This window comes from Pithys albifrons, chromosome 15 (genome assembly GCF_047495875.1).
Source record: "Pithys albifrons albifrons isolate INPA30051 chromosome 15, PitAlb_v1, whole genome shotgun sequence".
Taxonomy (NCBI): Eukaryota; Metazoa; Chordata; class Aves; order Passeriformes; family Thamnophilidae; genus Pithys; species Pithys albifrons.
In genome coordinates this window covers 11,663,247-11,688,213 of record NC_092472.1, presented here as the reverse complement: position 1 = coordinate 11,688,213, position 24,967 = coordinate 11,663,247, and the positions used below count along the sequence as shown (strand labels likewise).

The window sequence follows — 24,967 nt, the reverse complement described above, 5'->3', positions numbered from 1 at the left end:
GTAAACCAATTAAATCTCAAACAACCCTCTGAGGTAGGTAAGTATCTTTTAATGTTCATTTTACAGGCAGGAGAAAAGGGCTGATAGGGCAGTGAAGTGATTGACCCAAGACCCCATAAGGAGTCAGGGGGAACCTGACCCTGGTCCCTCCTCACAAAACCCCAGACCACACTCTTCCTCCTTGGGTCCAACATCTTCGCTGGGTATTTAGGGCAGCTGGTGCACCACCTCAGGGTGTTTTTTGTCTAAGGAGCACATGGTGTAAAGCCAGAGTGGAGACTTGGGTGTCCCTCCCATGAGGCTCAGTGAAGAAAAGTGACATGAAGCTGATGAGTTATCTTTATTGTAGAAGCACATTAAGACACAGTGAGGTGGCAGAGACTGCAATGGCATGCAGGGGGCAGAACTGGGAAGACACCACTGAGTCGGCACGGCTTTTCGCCCTCCACCTGAGCAAGGACAGGCCTCGTTTGCTGCAGAAGGGGTTGAAGGCAGCTCTGGCAGTCCTGGGGACTTGGCAGCTCCCCTGATGCTCAACATCGACTCATCCTTTACTTGCCCTATGGAGAGAGAGGAGAGACAGTTCATTACTATAGTCTCAGAAAGCATAGGACATGAAATAACCATGAGGAAAACTTGAAGCTGTGATGCCCTCTTGCTATGCAGGGGGCTCTGAGCCACCCCTGCTTCTCTGTGATGGGGGACAGCAGCACACTGCTCTGCCAGCACCCTCCCCACTCTGCAGGGACAGCCTGGCTGAAAAAACAGAGCTGAGGGAAAAGGAGTGGGCAGAGCCCACTATTGCAGGTTCCCACAGGCTCAGCCAGACCCACCACCCCATATCTGCAAAGAGAGGACGAAGTCTGCAGAGCCTTCTGTCCCAGCTCTGCAGCTTGTCCACCAAGGTGGGACACTCCAATCCTTATGAAACACAACCCCGCAAGGAACAGGCTGGCCAAGCAGGGGTAAGTCACTGCCCCTCTCTCCATACCTTTGGTCACAGCTGATCCCTGGTGTTTCCTAGCAGTTTGAACTCCATTACTCCTGGAAAGGAAGAGCAAAATGTAAGTCCTTCCCACAGCCTGACCACTGCTGTGTGACACTGGTATCATTGTCACAGCCCCTCAGGCCAGCTCAGTCACATAAAACAATTGCAGCAGAGTCTGGCACAAAGGCAGGAACATTGGGGAAAACCAGACTAATTTCAGCCTTAAGCTAGGTGCTTTCCACATCTATTTTCTAACTTGGGAAGGTTCTGCTTTTCTTCTTTTCTTACTTTTGCCACCTTAAAAAGCAGCATGGCAAAACAGAGAACATTGTAAAGAATCTGGGTCTTGCCCATCACAAATCTGAGTTATCTGCTTGTTAAGAAACAGGGTAAAAAAAAGAGAAATTGGATATTCCCTTTTTTCCCCTGACTTATTGACTGATGTGAGCAGACTAGAGACCACTGCCTGGGTGATTTGTGGAAAAATCTTGGAATAAGTAAAGGAACTGTAAGATAATGCAGCATTTAAAGTCAAATCTGCTGGAAAAACCCAGAATCAATTCAAGCATGTGACACAGCATTGCAGGACCTACCAGCCAGTTAACTTACCAAAAAAAAAAGATATCTAAATGCAGAACACCAATCTACATTTCTCATCAGTAAAGCAGAACGCAACCAAAGGAATTCGGTTACAGCATAGACCTCCCTAGGAAGGTAGCAAGACCCAATACAGTGGGGACAGGCTGACTCTGCAGCAAGGTTTTCCACTCAGCCATGCACAGAAACATCCTTTAGTATCAGATCTCTATCAAACCACACTGGTCCCATCCCTTCCTACAAGCATCCTGCCCTGACAGCCACCAGGTTACCAGAGCTGCCAGAAACACATGTAAATCCAGCTGCAGCTTTGCAGGCAGGAGTGGGTGCAGGCACTGAGCTGCAAAGCAATGAGGCAGCTTGAACACACATTTTCTCAGGCAACCTAGCACTCTTCATGGATATATTAAAAATACAACTCAAGGAAACACTACATTTTTGGGGTAACAATTTCTTATCTTCCTCCAAAGCATTTCACATTCTGCACATTGCAACTCCCTAAACCTATTCCTGATGCCAAAAGCACTGCTGGAGCTGGTTTCCTCCAGGTTTTAGTAGCATATATTGAGTGCCTGAATCTTCAGCAGAAAGAAAAATTAATTATACTGAAAGTGAGCATGAATTTCAGTGCTGAAAATAGCTTTACTCTGTACATTGTTTATAAGTTCCCATAAATTTTCAGTCTGATTCTTCAGGTGACAGAATAAATGAAGAATAAATCATTGGTGGGGGCTTTAGTTTAGCTTTTCTTGCCCCACAGAAAAAGCTTATCGCTTTCCCTTTTAATTGCATCCAACTCTCCTTGGAATACTTAATATAGCTACAAGCTGTGACTTTCAGTAAATGGCATCCCCCTCTAATTGCAATAGCTTGAGAGCTGGAACAGCTTGGTAGAACATGAAACAGTAAGGAATTCCAGACCAAACAGTTTTGTGGGAATCCTCTCTACTTTTCTGTTGCCACAGTATATCCATCCAGTCGCATTCTGTCTTGGGCAGCATGAGCACAGTCACTAACAGACTCACGTTCTGCCTGGTCTCCCTGTGCCCACAGAATTCACAATCCAACAGTGGTTCCATCTCACTAAAGCTCAACACACAAAGGCCTCCAGTACCATCACAGGCAAAATTCTTTCACTCTGCACTGCAATTTCTTCAGCTTGAAACAAAGTTTAGAGCACTCTAATGCTTTACAGAGAGGGGGAAAGTAGCCAGGATGTTTAATTCTTAGTATCTTGGGGATCTGCTGGCATCCTGTCACTGAGCAGAGGAAGGCACGGCATTACACTATGGCACGATGATTCTCTCATGTCCCATAGCTCCTTGTTGCCTACAAAGACATGGATACCACATTCATATTTAGAAGACAAAGCTCCATCCAAAACTTTACAGAACTTTTCTTTGGCAGGTTCAATATTTGTACTCACTACAGGTTTAGAGTGGGAACAAATCTATTTCCCTAGGAATGAATATTCTGTTTCTCAAGAGTTCATGCAAATGAGGACAGTCCTCCCAGTTTGCCACAGGGCATCCCATACACTCGACAGACAAACTGGGAGACACAGGCTGCACATCCAGCACTGGAGACTATCAAGCTTCCACTGATAGAAGAACAAAGCACAACTGAGAAATGTTTAACTCATCTGATATGTGGGATTGCATAAGATGTCAAGACTTTTCCCAAAAGTATGCCACCTAGTGAATAATTTCCATTTCCCAACCATCTCCCTGGATATCATTTAGGGAAGGAACCCTTTATAGTTTATGCAGTTATGGTCTTTCTAAGCACACCAAAGACCCAGGAGGAAAGTTAGGTGTTTCCTTAGACACATCACGCTCCTACCATACAACCTAGACAAAACAAAGAAACTATACCCAGGCTATATATTCAATCCAAGTCTTAACCTGTATTTAAATATCTGGACCATGAACACCCATTTCTGGGGTTCTAATGATCCTGCCACAGATGGCAGAGGCCAAATTGGCTCCCCAGTAGGCACTTGGTGCAAAGAATAGGATACTACACACAGTAAAAGGCACTTTTCCCTCCACATCTCGGCAACATCCCCCTCCAGAAAAACCAAGGGTTTAGGGGGAAGAGATAGGGGCTCCAATACCTCTCTTTCTTCCCAACCTATATAGCTGAAGAGCAGCTGCAGAGCACGGCTTTAATTAGCCCACTGTTAAGTGAATGAACAAGTTCTCTCTGTTAGTTAACCTGTCAGCAGGGTCTAAGTGTGGACCGACAACTACTGGTGAAGGGCACCATAGGCAGCTCATGACTAACTACCAGCTGCTTCTCATTCCTCACTCCCCATTGTGGGTGCCTGGATCAGATCCCCACAGGCTGAGACTGTGCCAATGGGGGAGTTTAACCAGAAGAAGGGAAAAGACTGATATTCCACAGCCCAGCCAGGATGTGCCGCTTACCACTTCAGGGGAAGGCTCTCGGCACTCGCCTTGATAGTTTACCGTGATGTAGTTTGACGCTTTCCTGCAAAGGGAGGACAAGACAATGTTTATTATTCACTTGCAATGCCACAGCTCTCTGCCATCGGCATGACAATCCTCTGTGGACTCCTTAATGCTTTGATGCCACTTCCAGTATGATGGCATTTATTACTCCCCAAACAATCTATGATTGGGCAGAAAGGGAATAGGGGACCCTGGCAACTTGTGTATCTTAATTAGCTGTCATCAGATTAATCTCAGGCATTTTGATCTATGTTTGCTTAACAGCAAAGCACCAAGGACACACTTGATAGTGAGTCATGATGTATCAAAACAAACACTGTTCTGCAAAAGACACTCGGGAATGGTGGATGGCCCTGTATTACTGAAATCTCTCCACCTACTCACATGGCAGCTGAACACAAGTCACATTCATTTTTGTATGTTTTCCCATCAGTGCCACAGACCGGTTGTGAGGATTCGCTGCAGAAAATCCTTCCACCCTTTACCCCATGCAGAATTCGATCACAGTCCAGCTGAAGAGAAAGAAATCATATTTGGTGCTTGTTCACTTGCAAGACTCTCTTTCATGTGACTTAAAAGTGCTCATAAACCCAGCCCTGCATGGGACCCCTCTGCCTTACAGCATGCCCATCACACCTCACCCCAGGCTGGACTTGAAAGAGATTGTATCTCTTGTTGGACCAGCCAGTCAGGCTTTTGGAGACAGAGCCCTCATGCCCCACTCATCTAGTCCACCACGATGCTATTGTCCAGGGCAGATTTATTTCTCTCACTATGGATCCACAAGAAGGCAAAAACTTCTGCTACCTGTTTCCAGTCCTCCTTATCAGGGCTTTGATACCATTTCATCTCCAAGAATGAAGATGAAATCCACTGGCCAAAATTAAGGAAAAACGTCTCCAGCAGACTGGTGCTGCCCGAGGGCGGTGCGACACGCAGCACAACGTCTGCCGCCCACTGCACCGAGAGACACGAGCGTGTCTGAGCAGCTATGACTAAGGGGGGGTGCCCTCTTGTTTGCTCTCGAGCATGGCAACGGGAATGTTCAGGCACAGTTCTCCTTACAAACCACACGTGGCACAGCCAGGACAAACTCACAGCACAAGGAGTGACCTTCAAAGACCTCCAAAAAGCCTCTCACACCCCACCAGCAGAGCGGGCGGCTGTTCGCAAAGTCATAGCAGGTTTTCAACAGCAGAGGTCAGGGACAGCACAGCCTGTTCCCTGGCACACACAGCCCCTTCCTCAGCCTCACCACCCACCGCTGCTCCAAGCATCGAAAAAAAGACCGAGACGAAAAAGTGACTAATGAGCTCCCAAACCCATTTCCAGGTGCTACAAAATATGTTGCAACGACTGCAAATGGTGCGATGGGACTGAGAGGACATTCCACTTCCCGTTCCACCTTGACATGCAGCATTTAGCACAAAACCAATGGTTTATCAACAGCCCTACAGGGTGGAAAGTACGACAGAGAAAAAAGATTTCATGCCAGGTGGTATGGGGGGTTTCAGTGACGGTGGGGTGCTGTGATAGCACCTGCTGGTTAAACGCCACTTGCTAATTTCAATAATGTGTTGCTTCCTCCCTCATCTGGGTAATTATTGGTGATGTGAAAGCAGACAGTGCTGACCTTTGCAATCCTCTGGTTAGTGCCTTCCTACACACCAGACATTGCTGCCTACACCACAGCCCAGGGCAGGTGGCCACCCCACCAGCAACCCCACATATCACAGGTGCCAGCAGCCGGCGCCACCACTCCTTTGTCTCTGGAAAATTGCCTGTGACAAAACCCACAGGTACCCCTGGAAAGAGGAGAGGAGCAGATCTCTCTCAATCACCTCTAGTCTGTCAGGCTTATTTGTATCCACTCCCCACCTCTGGTGCTACCACTAAGCCCTGAAGCAGACCAGCCTTATTACCCCTAATGCTTCCACTGGAATGCATCAAAATTGCTGTACCTGAACTACCTACTGGTTTTTAACTCAAATACCCCTTTTCTAAAAGCAGTCAATAACAGACTTCAGGGAGAATTAAGGCAATTGGTAGTAAGGTCTCTCCAAACCCATGGAAACACATTTCCTATCCCTTTCAAAATGTTATTTAAATTCCTATATCCAAATATGCTGGAGGAATTAAAACATCAGGTAATTTTTTTTAACCATCCTATCTCTTGACAACACCCTGTGACAGTGAGATCCACAGTTTAGTTACCCTTTTTAGGGTAACTTATTTTCTCTTATTAGTTCATATTTTCTACTTTTAGCTTTGCTGGAATTATTCCATTTTCTTTCATGAGAAGGGAGAGCAGACACCCTCACCTTCCTCCCACTTTATTCCATACACAGTTGTCATCTACCACTCAGTATTTCCCCCTTTAGCATTCCCTCCTCCTGCCAACCTTGTCCTCATCCCCTGGTCAGCTCCATCACCCTGCTCTAGACATGGCCTTTATCTCAGCACCTCTTCAACATGGGTGGTGGCACTCCTCACCTCATTTTGGCTACATGTGGGGCAATCATCCAGCCTGAGTTCAAAATCAACACCCCTAGAGCTGGTGTACTTCCATAAAGAGCCAAGTCCTTCCCCTGCTTCAGTGCCAGGTGATACATGGCCTGGCATCAGGGTACAGGTACTTTCACTCATTCAAACCTTTTCCAAGGACACAGGGCCAAGTGAGCAGCTTTAGGGTTACTGCAAGAACAGGAGCATCTGCTGGCAAAGGAGCAGGGCAGGGCTCAGCACCAGCAGAGAAGCACCCTTGGGAGAGGTCCCCATTTCCGCCCACCCAGCGGCCATCCAGGGTGCAGGAGCCCCATTTCCGCCCACCCAGCGGCCATCCAGGGTGCAGGAGCCCCATTTCCGCCCACCCAGCGGCCATCCAGGGTGCAGGAGCCCCATTTCCGCCCACCCAGCGGCCATCCAGGGTGCAGGAGCCCCATTTCCGCCCACCCAGCGGCCATCCAGGGTGCAGGAGCCCCATTTCCGCCCACCCAGCGGCCATCCAGGGTGCAGGAGCCCCATTTCCGCCCACCCAGCGGCCATCCAGGGTGCAGGAGCCCCATTTCCGCCCACCCAGCGGCCATCCAGGGTGCAGGATGTGGCTTTACCATCTGGGACTCATTGGTGTTTCTGCTCTGTGCCTTGCGGCCAGGTGACCGGTTGCAGTTCCTGCCACGCTGAGCTGTGTTTCTTTGCGGGCTGGCAGAGAGAGCAAAGATACAGTTCATCATACCACCCCTCCCAAACAGGGGAGCACAGTGCAAACCCATCCTCCCTCCACAGCTCTGAGAGCTGTTTGCACTATGATATCCACCCACCCACCAGAACAGGAGAGGGCCCAGCCACATGCTATCAGGGAGGCAGCCAACACCAAGAAACAACCTTGCCCTGTGCTCAGCCCAAGCGTACTGGTACTGGTACTCGAGGGCTCTGCAACCCTGTGTCTGCTGGCATCACTTGGTGGAAGGGAGATAAAGGAACTGGACCAGTCAAAAGCAAGAAACCTCAGTGTTCCCTAGAAATGGCTCTGAAAAAGCAGCAGCCGAGTCCTGCTTGGGTCCAGCAGCTATGAAACAAAGAGGAAAGCCAGACCAGTGCCCAGAAAGCACATAAAGCATGAGGCACTGCCTCTGAGCTGGGGGATGGGGATGAGGATGAGCCAGGGCCAGGCACACATGAATGCACTGCCAGGAGTCAGAGTTTGCTGGACAAAGTGTCCTGAGAGGGATTTTGAGCACAGCAATCATTGGTGCTTTGTACACAGAAAGTCAAGGCCAAAAAGGAGCAAGGGTTGCATGAGAAACATGCCCCACTGTGTCTCTTTCCCATCACCAGCTTAGCCAGTGGGAAGATGTGCTGTACTGAGCACCAAACAGCACAACACGGACTTCATTACAAACAGTCCCACCTGTATGCTGCAAACCATTCCTGCTCCATTAACCCTCTAACCACCACTGGAAAAATACATGTAGGTTGAAGGGGGCAGAAAACAGTGCCAGGGCTTCTGATGAGTGAGGAGGGACAGGTGCTGAACTCACCCTCGGCCTGATGAGAAGGGACGTCTGTCATTTACACCCTGTTGTGAACCACCACAGTTCTTCTGCAAAAGAGGCAGGGTCACATTCAACAATCACAGAAACAACTTTTATACAACTAGAGAAGTAGCAAAGCTAAAGCAGTTCCCATCCTGTCCCTTCCTCCTCCCAGACCCAGAGAATTACAGGGCTGTTTTCAGAGAAGTAGGCTTGATGCACTCCAGACCCACCAAACATCATCCGAGGGCTTACAGGGTTCTGGGGAGTCTGAACCTGCCCATTATCTCTCATATAGTGTCACACCCCCAGGAAAGTAAGGGACTGTTCTTTCAGGTCCAACCATGTCCATTTTGTATGTTCACATCCAGGTCCACCATCCCACAAATGAGCAAGGCTTTGCAGTACAGCCTGCATCTCCTCCAACATTCACAGCCTACAGCACTCTAATACAGGCAGTCCCTGGCCATCCAGATCCCACAGATTCTTACCAGACCCTTTCTCTGAGTTCAGCAAAGCCTCTGAGCTCCATCTCACCTGGTTTGTCCTCTCTGAAGTGGGCAATCTGTTGCGCTGGCCAGTTCCACCAGACTGACCTCCTCGCTGAGCCTCCTTTTTGCTGGAAGAAGATGAGAAAAAAGGTAGTGCTGTGGCAATGTGAGTGCCACCAACATCCAGGGCTGCCCTGTAAGCCAGCCATTAGGCACCACCTCCCCATCCACAGTCCCTGTTCCTAGTGGCCCTATTCCTAATTCCCACCTCTAAGCATTCTCCCCACCATTCCCACTGTATGCTAAATCCTGGATCCAGGTGGCTGCTTTCGTATCAGGGCTGCTTCTGCATATGCTCTATAGGAGTAGAGAGAGAGCTTCTAGAAGGCAAAGTACACATATGGGAAACTCCTCAGGAGCCACCCACACTCGACAGTCCTCTGGAAAAGGGGCTGCTCTCTGTCAAACTTGCTTCTCCTCCTCTACTCCACACTGCTTCTCACCTGCCCCCTGGGCCCTTAGCACTGAAAGGGAAGTAGAAAGAGGAGCAGGGGCTGGAGCCCTGCTGTCAAGAGTATCTCTTGGAGGGCCAGTGGGAGTCGGGACTCTGCCAGTTATCACCCAGATGTAGATTCACAGGCAGAAGCTGCAGTTTTGTAGCTGGAGGTTTCCCCCTTTGCTGTTGTTGCTCAGAGAAAGCTGTACTCACAACTTCTCGGCACACATGAGACATTTGTTGGTGTGTTGCTTGCCAGAGGCATCCCGGACAGGGTCATTCTCCCTCGTGCAGGACAGTCGTCCACCAGCTTCAAACTGGGAGCGAAACTCACTGCAGTCGTCCTGTAGAAGGATGGCAGCAGTCAGGGCAACCTGTCCTCCTTGCCTTATTGTTCTGATCCTTAGAAACTTGGGGTTCCCTGCCAGGAAAGCACTGAACCATCACAAATGCATCCCAGGAGAGTCTGGGTGGGGGTGACAGAAGAGGATGTGCAGCACCAGCCACTTAGCACATAAACAGAGGAGTGAGTCAGAAAAATTCCAGATCCTTCTGCCTGCACAGCACGTGTTGGGAGTTTTCTAGTATGGTCCAACTAATTATTATTCTCCTCATTGGGCTATCCAAAGCATGCCAGTGATGTGACCGATACAGCAATAAGTCACTCCCTCTTCTCCCTACATCCTTAATACATAGCTACAGCCTCTTCCCAGATAGTAGCTCAGATAATTTCCTTTACAAAGAGAGAAGTGTCCTCCAAACCAGCCACACTTTGGGATCAAAGTCAATCAAGAAACAGCAGTTGACACATAAAAGCACGATACAGATATACTTAATAGTCCACAGACAGAGGAAGGTTGGTTGGAGAGTGGATCATTAATTTGTTCCTTATACAGAAACTGTGTTAACTTGCCCCTGTTATGTAACAGGGATGGAAACATTCAGCCCCACTAATTCCAACTATTTCCCACACAGCCAGCTCCAAAGAGCAAGTACAGAGGATAAGTAACTGAATTCCACTTACTTTTTTCTTTTTACAAAAAAGATTTTAGGACAATTTTCTGCCCATTTTGTGCGCAGAATTTTTGATAGCTTGTATGAAGGGTCCTTAGCAGATCACTGGCCTCATCCTTGGCCTCACTCAGAAGTTTACAGCACCTCATCCTCTGCCAGGAGCAGAATTCCCCAGTGTTGTCCTGTATCCCATCCAGGGCATCTCAGCCTCCAGCTCCTCAGCTTTCCCATTGGACTAACACTGGCAAACCCTCCTGAGTGCAAAGCATGAGTGCAAGTTTCCCTAGAGCCAGACTAGCCATGGGTAGGAGAGATGATCCAGTGCAGGATGAAATTGCTCCTGCTGTGCTCAGCAGCCACAGTGCACTGCTCCCACACAAATAAGTACTACTGCCACTACCGGGGGGCTCCCCGAGAGCCTCACTGTTTCTCCCCACCACCAGCATGTGCTCACACCCCTGTGCAGTTCAGGCAATGCTTTCCCTCCCTGACTAGCCCAGGTCAGCTCTCCCAGTGCATTTGTGTCTTGTTCCCTGTGACCAGCCCAGTTCAGCAGCCCAGTCCTCTGCCTCCAAGACAGATCTTCCTTTCCCTAACAGCCTCTCTCAAACATTCCTCCCTTTGAACCAGCATTTCTGGAGCCCTGTTAACTTCCCAACCTCTGCTGCAAAAATCTCACTGAGTACATTCAAGTTGTGCATTTGCCTTTTTCATGGCTTGTCGCATCCCTGACCCACTAATAAATGCAGGGCTTTCTTACCCCTTGTCACTTTAAACCAATGAATAGGAATTCTTGTTAATCTCTGACTGTGTGATCTTGCAGTGGCATTACATTTTATCTTATTTCTATTACTCCAGGCCTCAGCGCTATCCAATTAGTCTTGAGTGATCTGCTGATCCTCTTTTGCTGATACTGCCTCCCAGCTTTGCCATCAGCAAATTTCACTTACACTTCTATTTTTTGGTGCCAAAGTCATTAGAAAAACACTAAAACAGGATTATCCCCGAGACTGAGACTTAAGGGGCCCGCACCAGTCCCTACCATCATAGGTATCAAGAAGTAAGTGTTGGAAGGTGACTATTTCCCCCCCTTGCAGAGCTGTTACAGCCAGCAAAGCATTAGCACACAGGGACATGGTGGCTGCAGCATCTCAGACAAAAGGTGGTGAATGGCAGCTCCATGAGAACAAGGTTCCCAGCAATGAAAACTAAAACTGAGCCACAGACATGGAGATAGCACAAGCTCTCCTTCCAGAACACAATGATCTGTGTAGAGTTCAAATTTGGTTTTCCACATATATTTTTCCTTTTCACCTAATTAGCACTGTCAGCAGCACTAACCTCTCAACCCTTGAGCTAGGATTCAGGACAGCATAGCACACCTTGTCTCTTACTCTGTTGGGGTCTGCCTGTACCTAGATCCATAGATCAGTGGGACAGACCATAACATTTAGGTACTTGAGGGATTCAAGTGCATGAATAATAAAAAGGGAGGGAAAAGAAAGTGGATCTCAAAATTAAGTCAGAGGAGACCAAGAAACTGAGTAGAATAATATTGCCTTTTCTCTGTCTTGAGTGGAAATCCAATAAAGTTCTATATTGACCTGCCTAATACTTTAATCTTACCTTATCTCTTCCTTGTCTGTCTTTAGATAACTTCCGCTCATTCTCCCTTTTGCTGGAAGAGAAGGAAGATGAGAAAGTGAATACCAGGATGCTCCAGGGAGGAGAGGTTTACCCCATCAGCTGCAGGAGGGGCAAGTGATCCCACATTCTTTTTTCCTCTACTCACAACTTCTCTGCACACATGATGCACTTATTGCTGTGTTGCTTCCCAGAGGCATCCCGGACAGGGTCATTTTCCCTGGTGCAGGAAAGTTTCCCTCTCTTGAACAGATCCCGAAACTCCCGACAGTCATCCTGTGCAAGTGCCAAAAGCATGGGTTGACACGGATATGCTGACAGACATATCTCCCACAAATCCACAAAGGATTATTCACCCAGTGAATTACCTTTCAAACATTATTTTATTTTCTTGAGGCATAACTCAATGGAAAACCATAGCGTGCAGCATAAAACAAATAAATCAGTATGTTTAGATGAGCAGATCTGTCCTTTATATCCAGGGTAGCCTTATTTCTATTTCTAATAGAAAAGACATGCAAGGATGTCCCCAGAGGACCTAAGTTGTGCTTTAAGTATAATATCTACAATTTCAGTGCATTTTAAATGAGAAAGTCAGTTTTCCCATCTCTCATGAGAGAACATACTACCAAGAATTTTAAAGTTTGTGCACAGTAAAAAAGATGAAGCTGCAGGCATAAAAAAGTATAATCCTTGTACACCTCATATTCCCAGGTACAGGAGAGTGAGATGTGGGTGTTTTTATCTTCCCCTTAACGTGACTGTACGTGTTAATTGAACCAAAGCACTCTATTTCACAAAAGACTTTTGTAGCAAAGCCTGCTCAAGCATTTCAGCCTGGCCTTTACTTTCCTCTGAATAGCTTTACTATAACTTTCAGGGCAGGTCTGCAGCATAAATGCATGGTACACATGAAGTCTTTAGGTTCGTTTATGCAGCACTTATCTGCCATGTGATCTGTAATACATTTTTTTGCCTCACACTGTGTAGAGGAGATGGTTTGATAATTTATCCCAGCTCTGCAGATGGGGAAGTCAAGCCTAGAAAATTACTTGCCAAAAGCCAGACAGAAAATCTATAGCTTAACAAAGAAATTCAGTGTAGGTCTCTTCCTGACACTGTAAAACTGTCCTGCCTTCAGGACCACACTTTGGCAAGTTAGGTGTTTAAAAAAAGATCTCCCTTAGGACAGCTATCCTTTACAAAGCCTTTAATTTGTCCAGACACACAAGACCTAGAAAGCTACCCTGGTTACCAGATGTAAAAAAAATAAATAAATAAATCACCACAACCAACAGTATCTGAAGGAAACCAATTCAGTCCTATCTAGAATAAAAACCTAAGGCTAAAAAGACAGCTCCCTCCACATAAAGACCTGCAATCTAGAAAAACAGCTATGGGTAAAAGAAACCAGCCAGGTGCATCAACAAGATAAACAAGGGACAATTAGAGCCGGCCTGTTCCCACACCCTGCTCTAGTCAGAGCTCACATGTGCCAACCTTGCTATTAATTATTTGCCAGAAGCCAGTGGTGTGCCTTATAAACAGGCAGGTATCCTCCTTGGCATGTACTCTGGATCAGGCTCAGACCACATGTGCCATGTTGGTAATTGCCCGATTGGGACGGGATTGCCTGGGAGGAACCACGAGGAGTTTTTGTTTCTTATGCTCATGGATGGCACAAAGCCTCACAATCCTTCAGACCCTCTGCCCAAGGCAGAGCTTGTTTGCCCTGTTCCCACTGCAGGCACATTGCTGGATCCTTCCCCATTGGACAAGCCAGCGTTTTGTGCACTGTGGACAAGGAAGCGCACCTGGGAAGCAGGTCAGAGGCATGAGATGCAAAGCCACTGCATCATCCTGCTCCTGGTGCACCAATAAAACTGGCTTCAGCACTGATGTTTCACCTCACCTTTCCCAAGGAGTTCACATTCCTGTCCGCCTCTCCACCACTCCCTTTGTTTGAGTCTCTTTCCCTGCAAGAAAGGGAGGTGTGAGTGACGGAGCAGGTGCAGTCCTTGGACACAAAGCCAAGACAGGTGGTGATTAAAGGCCAGTCCTGCCGACCCCACCTCCCCATTGCGCAAGGCAGTGGGATGGACCAACACTGAGTGTTTGGCATCTCTGCACTGGGGGCATTGTGCCATCCTTTCTCCTTGACTAAAATCCTGGTCTCTCGTTCTAATAAACACCATCTACAGAAACAAGATCCGTGTCAGTTTTCACTTCGTGTTTGCTCCTCATACCCCATTATGAGTCCCCAGCATGTGATGAGGTGGAGAGAGCTACTGGGTTCACTGGTTTGCTGAAGAGCTACTAACTGGTCTGACTGGCCCCAGACAGCACAGAACCTTCTGAGAGTGGGCTAATCCCTATGGGAGGAGAGTGCATGTAGATGGGCAGGATGGCCACCGGAGCCAGCAGGCAGCCAATACTCACAGCAGCCTTTGGCACATCATGCATTTGTTGAGGTCTCCCTTGCTGTGTGGGCTGCTGAAGGGCTCCCTGGTGGTGGGACAGGAAAACTTCCCACTGCGCAGAAGCGGCCAAATTTTCCTGCACTCGTTCTGAAAAGCACAGAGGGCAGTCAGTGGAAGTTCCCATCAAGATCCTGAGAACGGTTTGTTCACATTTAATCCTTTTTGGGTGTGCTACATGCTCTCAAATAGCACAGTTTGCTCACACCAGGCCTGGGGCTGCCACATTCCTCCTGCCCATCCCTCACCACATGCCATGTGTGGTACAGGCTGTACCCAGAGACCTGCTCATAGCTCCTGAGGCAGAAAAGAAAGTCCAAAACTCATTGCAAAAACCATCACTCATGTGAAAAGGAATATATATTTAAGGAATAAATATTTAATTTGCATATAGATGCAAATTGCTAGCTACTGCAGGGAAGGACTCTATGCTATACAGTTATTCAAGAGCAGAAAATGCAAGCCTAAAAGTGCCAGAGGGATGCAAGAGGAATGAAGGGACCAGAGTTACTAAAGAGCAATTCAGGTGCAAGACAAGCATGGAAAAAGTACAACCCTCTCAGGAAGCAGAGCAGTAATATTGTGTGATGCTGCAGCAGCCCTTTGCCTCTTCTGCTGGGTAACTGAAAGGCAGACTAGGGAGAAGCGATGAACCGTTTAGTTATTTTTGGCTACTCTGTTTTCCGAAAGGATCTTTACCAAGGAGACAAGCTTGCTTGATTAAAACATGAATGGAACTGACTTCTCAGTCATTGAATCAAATTATTTTCTGAGACTCAAAGGACTTCCCTTAATTCTTTTAATTATGAAACTCAGGAATTATCAGAAGCAGGGGTTTCTGCTGGAGCAGAAGCTATATTATAAAATATCATTAAAATTATAATTCACGCCATTTCTGGCTTCATTTCATGAGATTTCCAGCCCAGAGCTGTTTGGATATGTTCTCAGCATCATGCACCGAACACATACTGTCAGCTAGAGTCATTACTGTATTCCAAAAGTATTGTCTCTAAATAACAGAGATTCACAGCTTTTTCCACCACTGAAAGAGCACTATGGTGTCTAAGTATAGTCCATCTAAATGACTTTGCTCAGAGCATGCATTAAGCAGTGTAAGTTGGCAAAACAAAAGGAGAATCAGAATAGAAAAGGTTGGACTTGCCTTAATCGAAGCTTGGCTGGCAACAACTGCAACAGAAAAACCAACAATGAAACCATACAAAAGTCTTTGAAGGGGAATTTTAAGGCAAAAGCATTTAATTAAAATAATGCAGTTTCCTAATCCACCCAAATACCTCTCAATAAAAGCTAATCCAATGCATTATTTCACACTGATAGAAAGGACTGGGCATTAGAGACTTTCTGGAACATTGCACTTTTTGTTATTCAAAATGCAAAAGCATTCAATTTTTTTTTAATCTTTTTCTCCTCCTTTACTGTATTACTTTTCTCAGGCTTAAAATCCAAGTTCCAAGGGTGGTTCAGTAATGGTTTCTCCATCTTTCTACACACCTGCCTTGCTGGTTGTATCAATCTCACACAAATATTTTTGCCTTTCTTCACCATCACTTAGTGAATTAGAACTAGGCCATACCATTGTTGTTTGTTCAAAATCACAAATTCCTTTTCAAGGCCCATTCCATTTGCAGTACCTCACGCAAATTACTAAATTAATACTGAGTCAGTAGGTGAGTAGCTGATACATATTTCTTTCTACTAAGCCACTTAAAGCTGGTATAATATGGTTCCTCCTCTTTTACATCATCAGTAGCATTGCAGGGAACCATCAAGAAATCCTCCATTATCTCTTTTTCAATAGAAACAGGCAGTAAATTGAAAGACCATTGCAGCAAACCTAACTCCTGCTGAAGTCTCTATTGTAGCCAAATTAGTGCAGCCATATAAAAATGCCTTCCTTAGGAAGTGTTGACAAGAAATTACCATTTTTCTGAATTTACCAAAAATTGTATTACATTTGTTTTCAAAGTTGGGCTTCTTATGTAAAAATTCGGTCTGTTTGGAAATTGGTATTCTTCCATTTAGACAAGTGGGGGTTGGGTTGGGGGATTTTTGTTTGGTTTGGGGTTTTGGTTTTTTTTTGTTCTTAAACTGTCAATTCTATTAAAAATAGATTCTTTCACCTACCAATAAAATTTCACCATTTTTACACACAAGAGAAAAAGCCATTATCAGGATGTCTTATATCAAATCAATACATGTAGTTCAACAAAAAAAGGGCAGTCTTCTACTATGACACTATGCTTCTTAAACAAGGGCTCTAATCCTCTATATCAGTGTCTTTATGGGATCTCTGAGGCTACGTCCTCTGCCAGTCCCAGATTCAGCACAGAGAACATCAGAAGTTACTAACCTGAGAAGAAGCAGAAAAATGCCAGAGCAAGGACCACCGAGGCACCTTCTATTTTCATGGTGAGGGTGGCAGCTGTTTGCCTGTGTTGACTCTACTAGTGCATTGCTCAATGAAATCCAAAGAAAGGGCTCAGGTCTGATCTCATATATATAGATGACCAGGTTCTCCGCCTTCATTATGACATAATCTTCCCAAGAAGAGTCATTAGCTGAAAAAACCAGTTTGGTGACACTACTCTAAGTTCTAGTGATCCCATTAACACAATTAATTTCCATAAGGATGGGACATATTTGAGTCACTCCCTGCATCTTGTCAAGGTAAGAAAATTATAAATAGATCATTTCAGAACCCCCACATGGACAAAGGGATTCTTGCCATCTTGCCAGGGTGGTTCATAAAACAGCAGGTACTCCAGTCAGAACACCACTAATACCCTTTCATATCCCAACAAAATAGCTGAAAGGGTTTTATTTTAATAACTTGGCTCCAGAAGAGAGAGCAGGAAGGCCAGGTCACTCAAACCTCTAGAAGTCAGTCTGCTTTTATTAAAGTCCCTCAGTATGAACCTAAGGAGTAAATATTCAGGAAAGGTTGAAAAACATCAAGTTTGAGGTTTTGTTGAAATTCTTTAGGTTTGATGCTACAGTTCACATAGTATCTGTGTTAATGATAAAACCACACTGCCAAATCCTCATCCTTTCCCCTGCTGTCTTCAGAAAAAATTGTAGTGTTATTAGTGAAAACCTCTTCTCAGTCCAGGTGGGACTCAGCAGACCATACAGAATCTCCTCTTCAAGCTGCTCACAGAAATGCGTTGTTATTGATGCTAAAGGGTCCAGTGAAGCAGCCCAGCTCAGATTTTCCCCCAAAGAAGAGACAAAATGAAGGCAATCATCCTGTGCAGGGTTTCTCAGGAGACTCAAGAGGGGAAAATAAAGATGACATCAAAGTTTTGGAATGTGATTTACGTGGGAAGAAGCTCTGTGCCTTGTTCTCCAGTGAAAAGAGAAGAATTTGGAGAGAAAATCCATTTGCAAGGTTTGAAAGAGGATAAATGAGTCAGTAAAGCAGACCAGAGCGATGAGGGACTAGAGCACAGGCTGTGGCTGTGCAGAGAGGCAGATCAGTACCATCTGAGGAAGAAAACATACTTCTGCATGACATATGTGTTTGGCCAGACAAGTCACCACAGGTCAGGATAAATTCTTGTAATAAACTGCTGCCACACGTTTCTGAGATCAGAACAGTTGTTAGTGTTTACAACTGGAGCCAAAGCCAAGCAATTAGAGTCCTACTCCGGTGTGTGGTCATCCCTAACATTTCAACTCAAAACAAAATCATGTGCAGGTTCACACAGGGGAGAGTTTAGAACAGAGAAGTAAACTGCCCAAGGTCATACAGATGGTTCGTGGCAGATGCAAAGATCTGTGTGCTGTCCTGAATCATGAGATGATTTCTGTATGCATATTTGGGCGTGGAATTAGAGGGGAGGCCAACAGGAAGAGAAGAAAACTAAGCTGATATAGCACGTGTCAGTAAATCCTTAGAACTGGACGAGAAAAAGCATAAAAGTATATGGTAGTTTAGAAGTGTTTGGAGCTAGAAAATCTATTTGAAAGACACAAACAAGAGATCTTATTTGCTACTGAAGTGTTTGTTCATGAGTCAGCCATAAGGTGGGAGAGTTTGGGAAGAGGAAATGCATTTTTAAAATGGGCTTTGTTTTTCAAAATTTTCCTCCAAAAGCTCTATTCCTACAGAGAAGTGAAACAATTCCCTGATTTAAGACAGCTGGCTGATTGTCCTGTTCCTGAAGGAAGCAGAGTGGATGCCAGATCCAGTCAGACTGGCCAGGTGAGAGCAGCTCCAAACCTGGTAGGGTAGAGAGAGACAGGAAAAAGGAGCAAGAGACCCAGGCCCTGACCCCACACTGGCCCTGTGGCCACCCCATCTCTTTCTCATATTCCCACCACTGCAGCATCCTGTCCACCAACTACACCCACACTAATACGTAGGAGAAGGTCAGAATGGCCCAAACACACCTCAATACCAAAACCAGAATCATGTTCAGTAGCAAAATCCTTACAAAAAAAGAAAAAACAAGAAAAAAAAAAGGAGGATTTCCATCCTAATTACTACTGCATAACTACAACCTCAAAAAAACCCCAGCAATGGTATGAAATGTTAAGTAAAGGGATGGAAAGAACCCAGCAAAGCCATATGGTTTGAAGGATTTGCTTGTGTGCGCTTGAATTACACAAACCTGAGCAGAATAATGAGGGATGACAGCAAGAGTGTATTAAGCATAAACCTTGCCTGACTCACTTGATTGCCTGTATTGATCGATTTACACTATATTGATCAATTTACACTACAAAGTCTCAATCCTGCACTGGAATCCAGACAGCCCATTAATTTCCATAGGAGTTTGTACTGGAGAATTGGACCTGTAAGAGATGATCCTGATGCTTTAGCAATGCATTTAGTACAGCACCTTGCTAATCTTAATTTAAAAAATTATGCCAAACAGTTGAAGAGCAATACACCACTGAGAAAAGCAGCTGAGGGAAAGAAGAGATACTTCAAAGATTCTTTTGTCCATGTCTCAGTTAAAATTTTGGAAAAGTAAACAGCATATAATGATGCTATGCCTGGTAGGACAGCTCTCACTGGGTCTATTTTTCACCACGTTCTGTGAGAAAAACAGGAATCAGGATAAAAATAACCATGAAGGAGCAACTATGAAAACGCAGGAGAAAATGGAAGCATAACATGAAATTTAGGGAAACTCTCATCTGCTGAAAACCTAAGATTCTGAGGAGCTCCAGGGACAAAGTCATACAACCACCAAGCTGGGCCAGCACTGTGGTGGGCAGGACGCAACCACTGCGGCCATTCACCTCTTCCCTCTCCAGGGCCCCAAGGAGAATGGGGAAGGGAGTCCAAGAAGCAGCCAAATGATTCACACCCCAATTAGTGCTGTACATTACACTCCTTTTCCTATGAAAATTCTCCCCTTTTCTGATGTTCCCACATTGCACTCCTTCACAGTCTGTGTCTTCACAGGAATATATCTATGAAGAGATAAAAATAATTGAGATATCTTGTCCACTCAGGAAGTTATTTATCTTCCCATTATTGGCACTATTTTGCAGACGGGATCACCCGCTTCCTAATTGGTTTATCATCACTTAGGAATAATTTTATCAGGGAAAAGACTCCTGGAAGTATAACTGGTTGGGATGCACGGGGGGGGGGGGGGGGGACAGGGGGCGGCAGGTGTTGTTTATTTTGGGGGGTTGGGATTTTTTTTCAGGGGGTGGAGTGGGTTTGCTTGGGGATTTTTTTAGTTGGTTGGGTTTGGGGTTGTTTGGGGTTTTTTTGAAAAAAAAAAAAAACATTTCTGCTTTGGTAACTCTTTATTTTCTCAATGCCAGTCTCCATCAGGACTTCAGACGCTTACCCATTTTTAATCAGTTTCTCAGCATTATTAACACTTTAGATTCAGAGCAAACTGCCCCTTGCAGCTCATTTTGGTCTCATCTGCAGCTGCCACATAAGAAATGCCAAGGGCAGATTATTGTGCTGCACCACTAACATTGAAGGCAATGCAGCCCTTTGGGCAGCATCTGCAGAAGTCTTACCCACAGGGAAGGTCTGTTCTGCACATCTTGCCTAATGCCTTGGAAAAGGATTCACCTCTGCTGGCAACCATCACATCAAGATGGTTTCCTGTCCAACACACCCAATTATGTACCCACCCTGGGCTACAAGGGGATTTACAAGTCTCACCCATCTTCTCAGCCCAGCTTGGGAGGTTCTTCACACACATCCCGTGGAAGAACAAGGTTTATGACACTGGATAAAGCTCTTTGCCTGCATGCCCTTCTGTGACCAAAATCCTGGTGCTCATCAGCCAACAAACCAGTCAGCCCCAAGTTAATGAAAGTATACTTGAGTTGCTGGCCTGCAAGAGCCACATGTCTCAGAGTTCCCCTGTTTGTACCCTCTGCTGCTGCAGCTCTCAGGTGAATACTGCCCAGATCTCCCAGGAAACAAGTCTAGTTCATCCTGAAATCCCACTGCACTACAGGTACCCACAGTCTACACCACAGTCCCTTCCCTTCAGCCAGGACAAGCTCCCCGCACCCAAAGCAGAGCTCCACCAGTCTGCCCCAGTGCAAAGTTCTTCCCAACAGGCTGCTCAATTCCCACCGTGGTGCTGGGTGCGCAGGCCACCTGCTAACTCTTCACAACACCTGGCTGCATCCCTACGAGTACCTCGGTGAAGGGTGTTAACTTTCTGCATCCCGGTGCACTACTCCCTCTCTGGCAGCTCATCAAGGAGAATTAATTGCTCAAGGCCAGAAGATGAATGATGGGAATTCCCCAATTTCATCCACCTCTCAGAATCAGGTGTACAGTGAGAGGTGGGCATCCTAGACTACACAGTCTCAGTAAAAAGCATTTCAGAAACATGGCCAGAGCACAGCAAGTCTTTACTGAAGACTAAAACACACACACAAAAACCCCAACCAACCAACAAACCCCTATGTCAAGTGAACTTACTGTATTAAAAAAAAAGTGGATAAACCTAATTTGGAACAATTCCTTTGCAAATCTCTGTGCACTAACAGCATTTCAGCACTTAAGAACTTCCCCTAAATCCAGCATCTGCTGCATCCTCCTCTGGACCCAGTGTCTCCTAAGTTACACTCTTCCCTATATCCAGGTTTCCTTTCCCACCCAATTCCACCTTTTTAGCTCTGATCTGAAAGTCACAAAAAGCATCTTGGGACTGTCTGACATGCCACTTGTACATCCCCCAGCACAGAAAGCTCCTGGGTCTCCTAGTCCCACCTGCAATGCCATAGCAGCAATTCCAGCACCCTATGCTTGAACCACAGCATGAGCCTCATCTTTGCAACCCTTCCCAGGCTATGAGCCACCATGACATATAGCTGACTGTCCTGGACAGGCCTTTGCCACTGCTGATTTGGCTTGACAGTGCCAGGGAGGAGGGGGAAATGAATCACAAAGTGAGCAAGAGGTGTAGATCCAAAAGGCAGGGATGAGGCCAACTTTGGAAGATCACAATAGCATGTAATACATACCATCTTCAAAGGACTAATGAATCCCTACAAGGTTCCCCTATTATTACTTGCATTTCACAGATGGACACATTAAGAAGCTGGAGGCTGCATTATCCTCTGGGTCACACCTAATTCAGTCTATTCATCCCTGGTCTTATATTGGAACTCATCCCTGCAGTGCAAGAGATCCTCCCACAAGTCAAAACAACAATGCTATCTCTCAGGCAAGCCTGGTACAGGAATCACTCTTGTGTCTGGTCTGATTTGCACAGCACATCAGACCAACTGGTCCTATTGATCTCTCCTGACCTTGAAAACTGATTAACTTATCAATTCTCCTTCCCTCCCATCAGGTTGAGGAGTACAAGCAGCCCTGGTTCACTGCTGGACTGAACTTTTTTTTTTTGTACTTTTCTTCTAGATGTGAAATACAAGACAGAACTCAGGGAAGAGATGCATCTGAGTGTCTAACACACCATCCAAGTCTCAGTCTACCCACCAAGTCTCAGTCTGGCTGTGGAAAGGCCCTTCCAGCCAGGATCCTCCCTGCAGCTCTACAACTCTTGTTTGCAGAGGAATAAAGCTGCCCTGGGAAACTGTGCTTGCTGGGAGAGCAAAGCTGCTCCCCAAGCTATAACTGAAGCCATGTGGGGTTGGGGATGCTGGAGCCAGTCTCTGCATTCAGAGGGAGATCCAGCATCGAAGCAACAAGCCTTCCCTGCCGACTCTGAGGAAGCAGCCTGCCATTCCTACTGTCAACACTTCCCAGGGCAGTATTTGCTCATTGAAAATTGTGAGGCTGGAGAAGGCAGGAGCCAAGTTTTGATCTACAAGGCCTCAGTAAATAACATCTGCACAGTGAAAGGACTTCCCACGGCAAAGCACCATGACATCCCCTGAAGTTGCCAAGGACTTGCAGCCTCTGAAGGCCACCAAGATCTGTGCTTTGGTAGTCCTTACCAGAGCTAGCTGATTTCACTGCTAGTATAACAGTATTTGTAGCTTAGATAAGGGTAATCAAAACCTCATCATTCAGGGTGTAAACTGATCGCCTGCAGGAGTTAGAAAGGAATTTTACTTCATGTGTAGCATTGCATAACTGCCCAGATTCACTGTTGGTATTCTCCAGCCTCTGCTGAGCACCAGCCGTGGACCACAGCTAGAAGCAAAGCATAGCACACCAACTGAAAAGCCAGAGTGGTCATGCAAAAAAAACACAGTCCTATTGTTTGGGAACAAAGTAGAATTTTTTCTGACTGGTTTCAACTCACATATGGAAATGAAAGACAATGACTGTCAGTGGGCTACTGAAACAGCAGAATTCCAACAGCAGAAGAAAAGTCTGTCTTGAGATCATTTTCCTGCAGACAGTGAGGAGAGTGCCTGAAGAGCACAGTGCACAAAGGATTACACTTGAGTGGCACTGCCCCATACTCTGCTGCCCTTGGACCCTGTAAGTGACACTCCAGTGAGGGATACCAACAACCTGCCCCCCAGGGAGGACTGAGCCCCACCATGTCACCCAACAACCTTCATTCCCAACAATCACCACCTGAACAGCAAGCAACAAGAACACAGTGTTTTCTCTCTGCAAAATTATTATTTATGTTTTAGCAGCAGCAAAGGCTCTATAGTGTTGGAATTGTCCAGAGGGCGTGGTGTCCTAAGTGCTGGTACCCATGGCTGCAGTGACAGCAGGAGGCCAAAAATGCCCGTGTGGGTGTTGGCTGTTCTTAGATTATAGTATCACCACGCCCCACTCTCCCAATTGCTCTGTGAAACTGATCTCTGCCCTATCCCATAACCAGCCTGATGGCAGGTGCCTTGAGCCAGTGTGTGATCCCCCAAGGCACTAGCTGTTCCTCTAGAAGAATCCACATGAAGATCTCAAATTGCCTTGCCAGAAAAGGTAATTTATTCTCAGAAGGTAACTGAGAATAAGGCATTTCTGTGCATGCACGACTGAAGGCCAGTGTCATTACTAGAGGCATCCACTGCCATGGATTGCAACTGGAACTTTAAGTGAATGGAAGTAGTTTGCAAAGAAAAAACCAACAACTTTTTACATCCCACCCCAACCCAACCCCTAAAAAAAGGAACTACAACTGAAAGTAAGATTTTTCAGTACCTAAAAGTGGGGCTACAAGAAAGCTGGAGAGGGACTTTTTACAGGGGCATGCAGCAATAGGACAAGGGAGAAACGGCTTTAAACTGCAAGGTTTAGGTTAAATATTAAGAAGAAATTGTTCACTGTGAGGGTGGGGAGGCCCTGGCTCAGGTTGTCCAGAGAAGCTGTGGTTCCTCCATCCCTGGAAGTGTTCAAGGCCAGGCTGGACAGGGCTTGGAGCAACCTGGTCTAGTGGAAAGTGTCCCTGCCCATGGAAGGGGTGTGGAACTGGATGATCTTTAAGGTGCCTTCCAATCCAAACCCTTCCATGATTCTGTGATCTTCTGGTTCCCCTTCCATAGCCCCTCAGATTTAGAGGGGAGTGTACAACTGACATGAATATTTACATTTGGTAAAAACCCCTTTTTTTAAACTGAAAGCTGCAGAATATCTTCAAGGCACCCATCATGATCTCTATTCAGTCACTGTACCACCTTTTCCCAGTGTGCTGGTGATGTGGCAGTACCTGGGAAAGAGGAGACTTGTCCTTTTATGTGAGATGGAAAAAGGCTTAAACACATTTCATTGTGAAAGGGAGTCACGCTGCTAAACAGCATCATTACATTCAATAGCATCATTCTGGTTGCTGAAGGAATAGTTCAGCCTTAAAGATAATGGCACAGCCCTTGATGCTGCAGAGAGGAATGACTGGAAATGCATTTGGATTTGGGGGAATCACTACAAGTCTAACACACTTAAAGAAAGCATTTCCACTCATTCCCCACTCACACACCAATACCCAAGTTTCGTGAATTCAATATGTAACCCTGGAGTCTGCTCCTCTGTGCTGTGGTCAGATACTCCAGAATTTATATTTGCAGACACTAAATTCCTTGCAAGTTTTACCTCATTTTCAGCTCATACACTAGTGAGCTAATAATCCCTGTGCTTTGGTGGGAGTGCTTGCCAGGCCCTTTCTGGCAGCAGCACCAGGACCCCATGACAGTTTGCATGGCTTCCCCTACACACAAACATGATACTCATGACACACAACTGTTATCCCTGCAGCAGGAATGTGCTTGCCATGGGAAGTCTTGGTTTGCCTGGTTACATTTAATTACCTGTGGCTTTTTGCTTGCATTTAAAAACAACTTCAGACAACACAATTGCCTGTGCATGGT

The 24,967-nt window shown here is 46.0% G+C and overlaps 1 protein-coding gene across 2 annotated transcripts; it reads right to left on the bottom strand.

Moving 5' to 3' along the window:
* Window positions 1-321: 321 nt before the first annotated feature.
* On the bottom strand, window positions 322-16,728 carry LOC139678758 (serine protease inhibitor Kazal-type 5-like). 2 transcript variants are annotated; one of them, XM_071569845.1, is made up of 14 exons: window positions 16,587-16,728; window positions 15,378-15,403; window positions 14,178-14,305; window positions 13,651-13,714; window positions 11,887-12,014; window positions 11,721-11,772; window positions 9,294-9,424; window positions 8,631-8,712; window positions 8,100-8,161; window positions 7,170-7,260; window positions 4,444-4,571; window positions 4,015-4,078; window positions 992-1,044; window positions 322-560 (listed from the first exon to the last, which is right to left on the bottom strand). In XM_071569845.1, exons 1-13 carry the CDS (start codon window positions 16,642-16,644, stop codon window positions 1,039-1,041), a joined length of 1,020 nt encoding a protein of 339 aa, XP_071425946.1. In that variant the 5' UTR covers window positions 16,645-16,728; the 3' UTR covers window positions 322-560; window positions 992-1,038. The 2 variants fall into 2 exon arrangements, with proteins under 2 accessions (XP_071425946.1, XP_071425947.1); XM_071569846.1 differs by lacking the exons at window positions 322-560; window positions 992-1,044; window positions 4,015-4,078; window positions 4,444-4,571 and adding an exon at window positions 4,578-6,774 and having other exon boundaries at window positions 7,135-7,260.
* Window positions 16,729-24,967: the final 8,239 nt, after the last annotated feature.

Bases quoted from the DNA above. Each gene is read 5' to 3' on its own strand.
- LOC139678758 (XM_071569845.1), bottom strand. From the start codon at position 16,644: ATGAAAATAGAAGGTGCCTCGGTGGTCCTTGCTCTGGCATTTTTCTGC. The intron at 14,306-15,377 runs GCAAGTCCAACC...TGTGCTTTTCAG, and splicing joins CCAGCCAAGCTTCGATTAAG to AACGAGTGCAGGAAAATTTG. The intron at 9,425-11,720 runs GTAAGATTAAAG...ATCCTTCTACAG, and splicing joins ACAGACAAGGAAGAGATAAG to GACGACTGCAGTGAGTTTCG.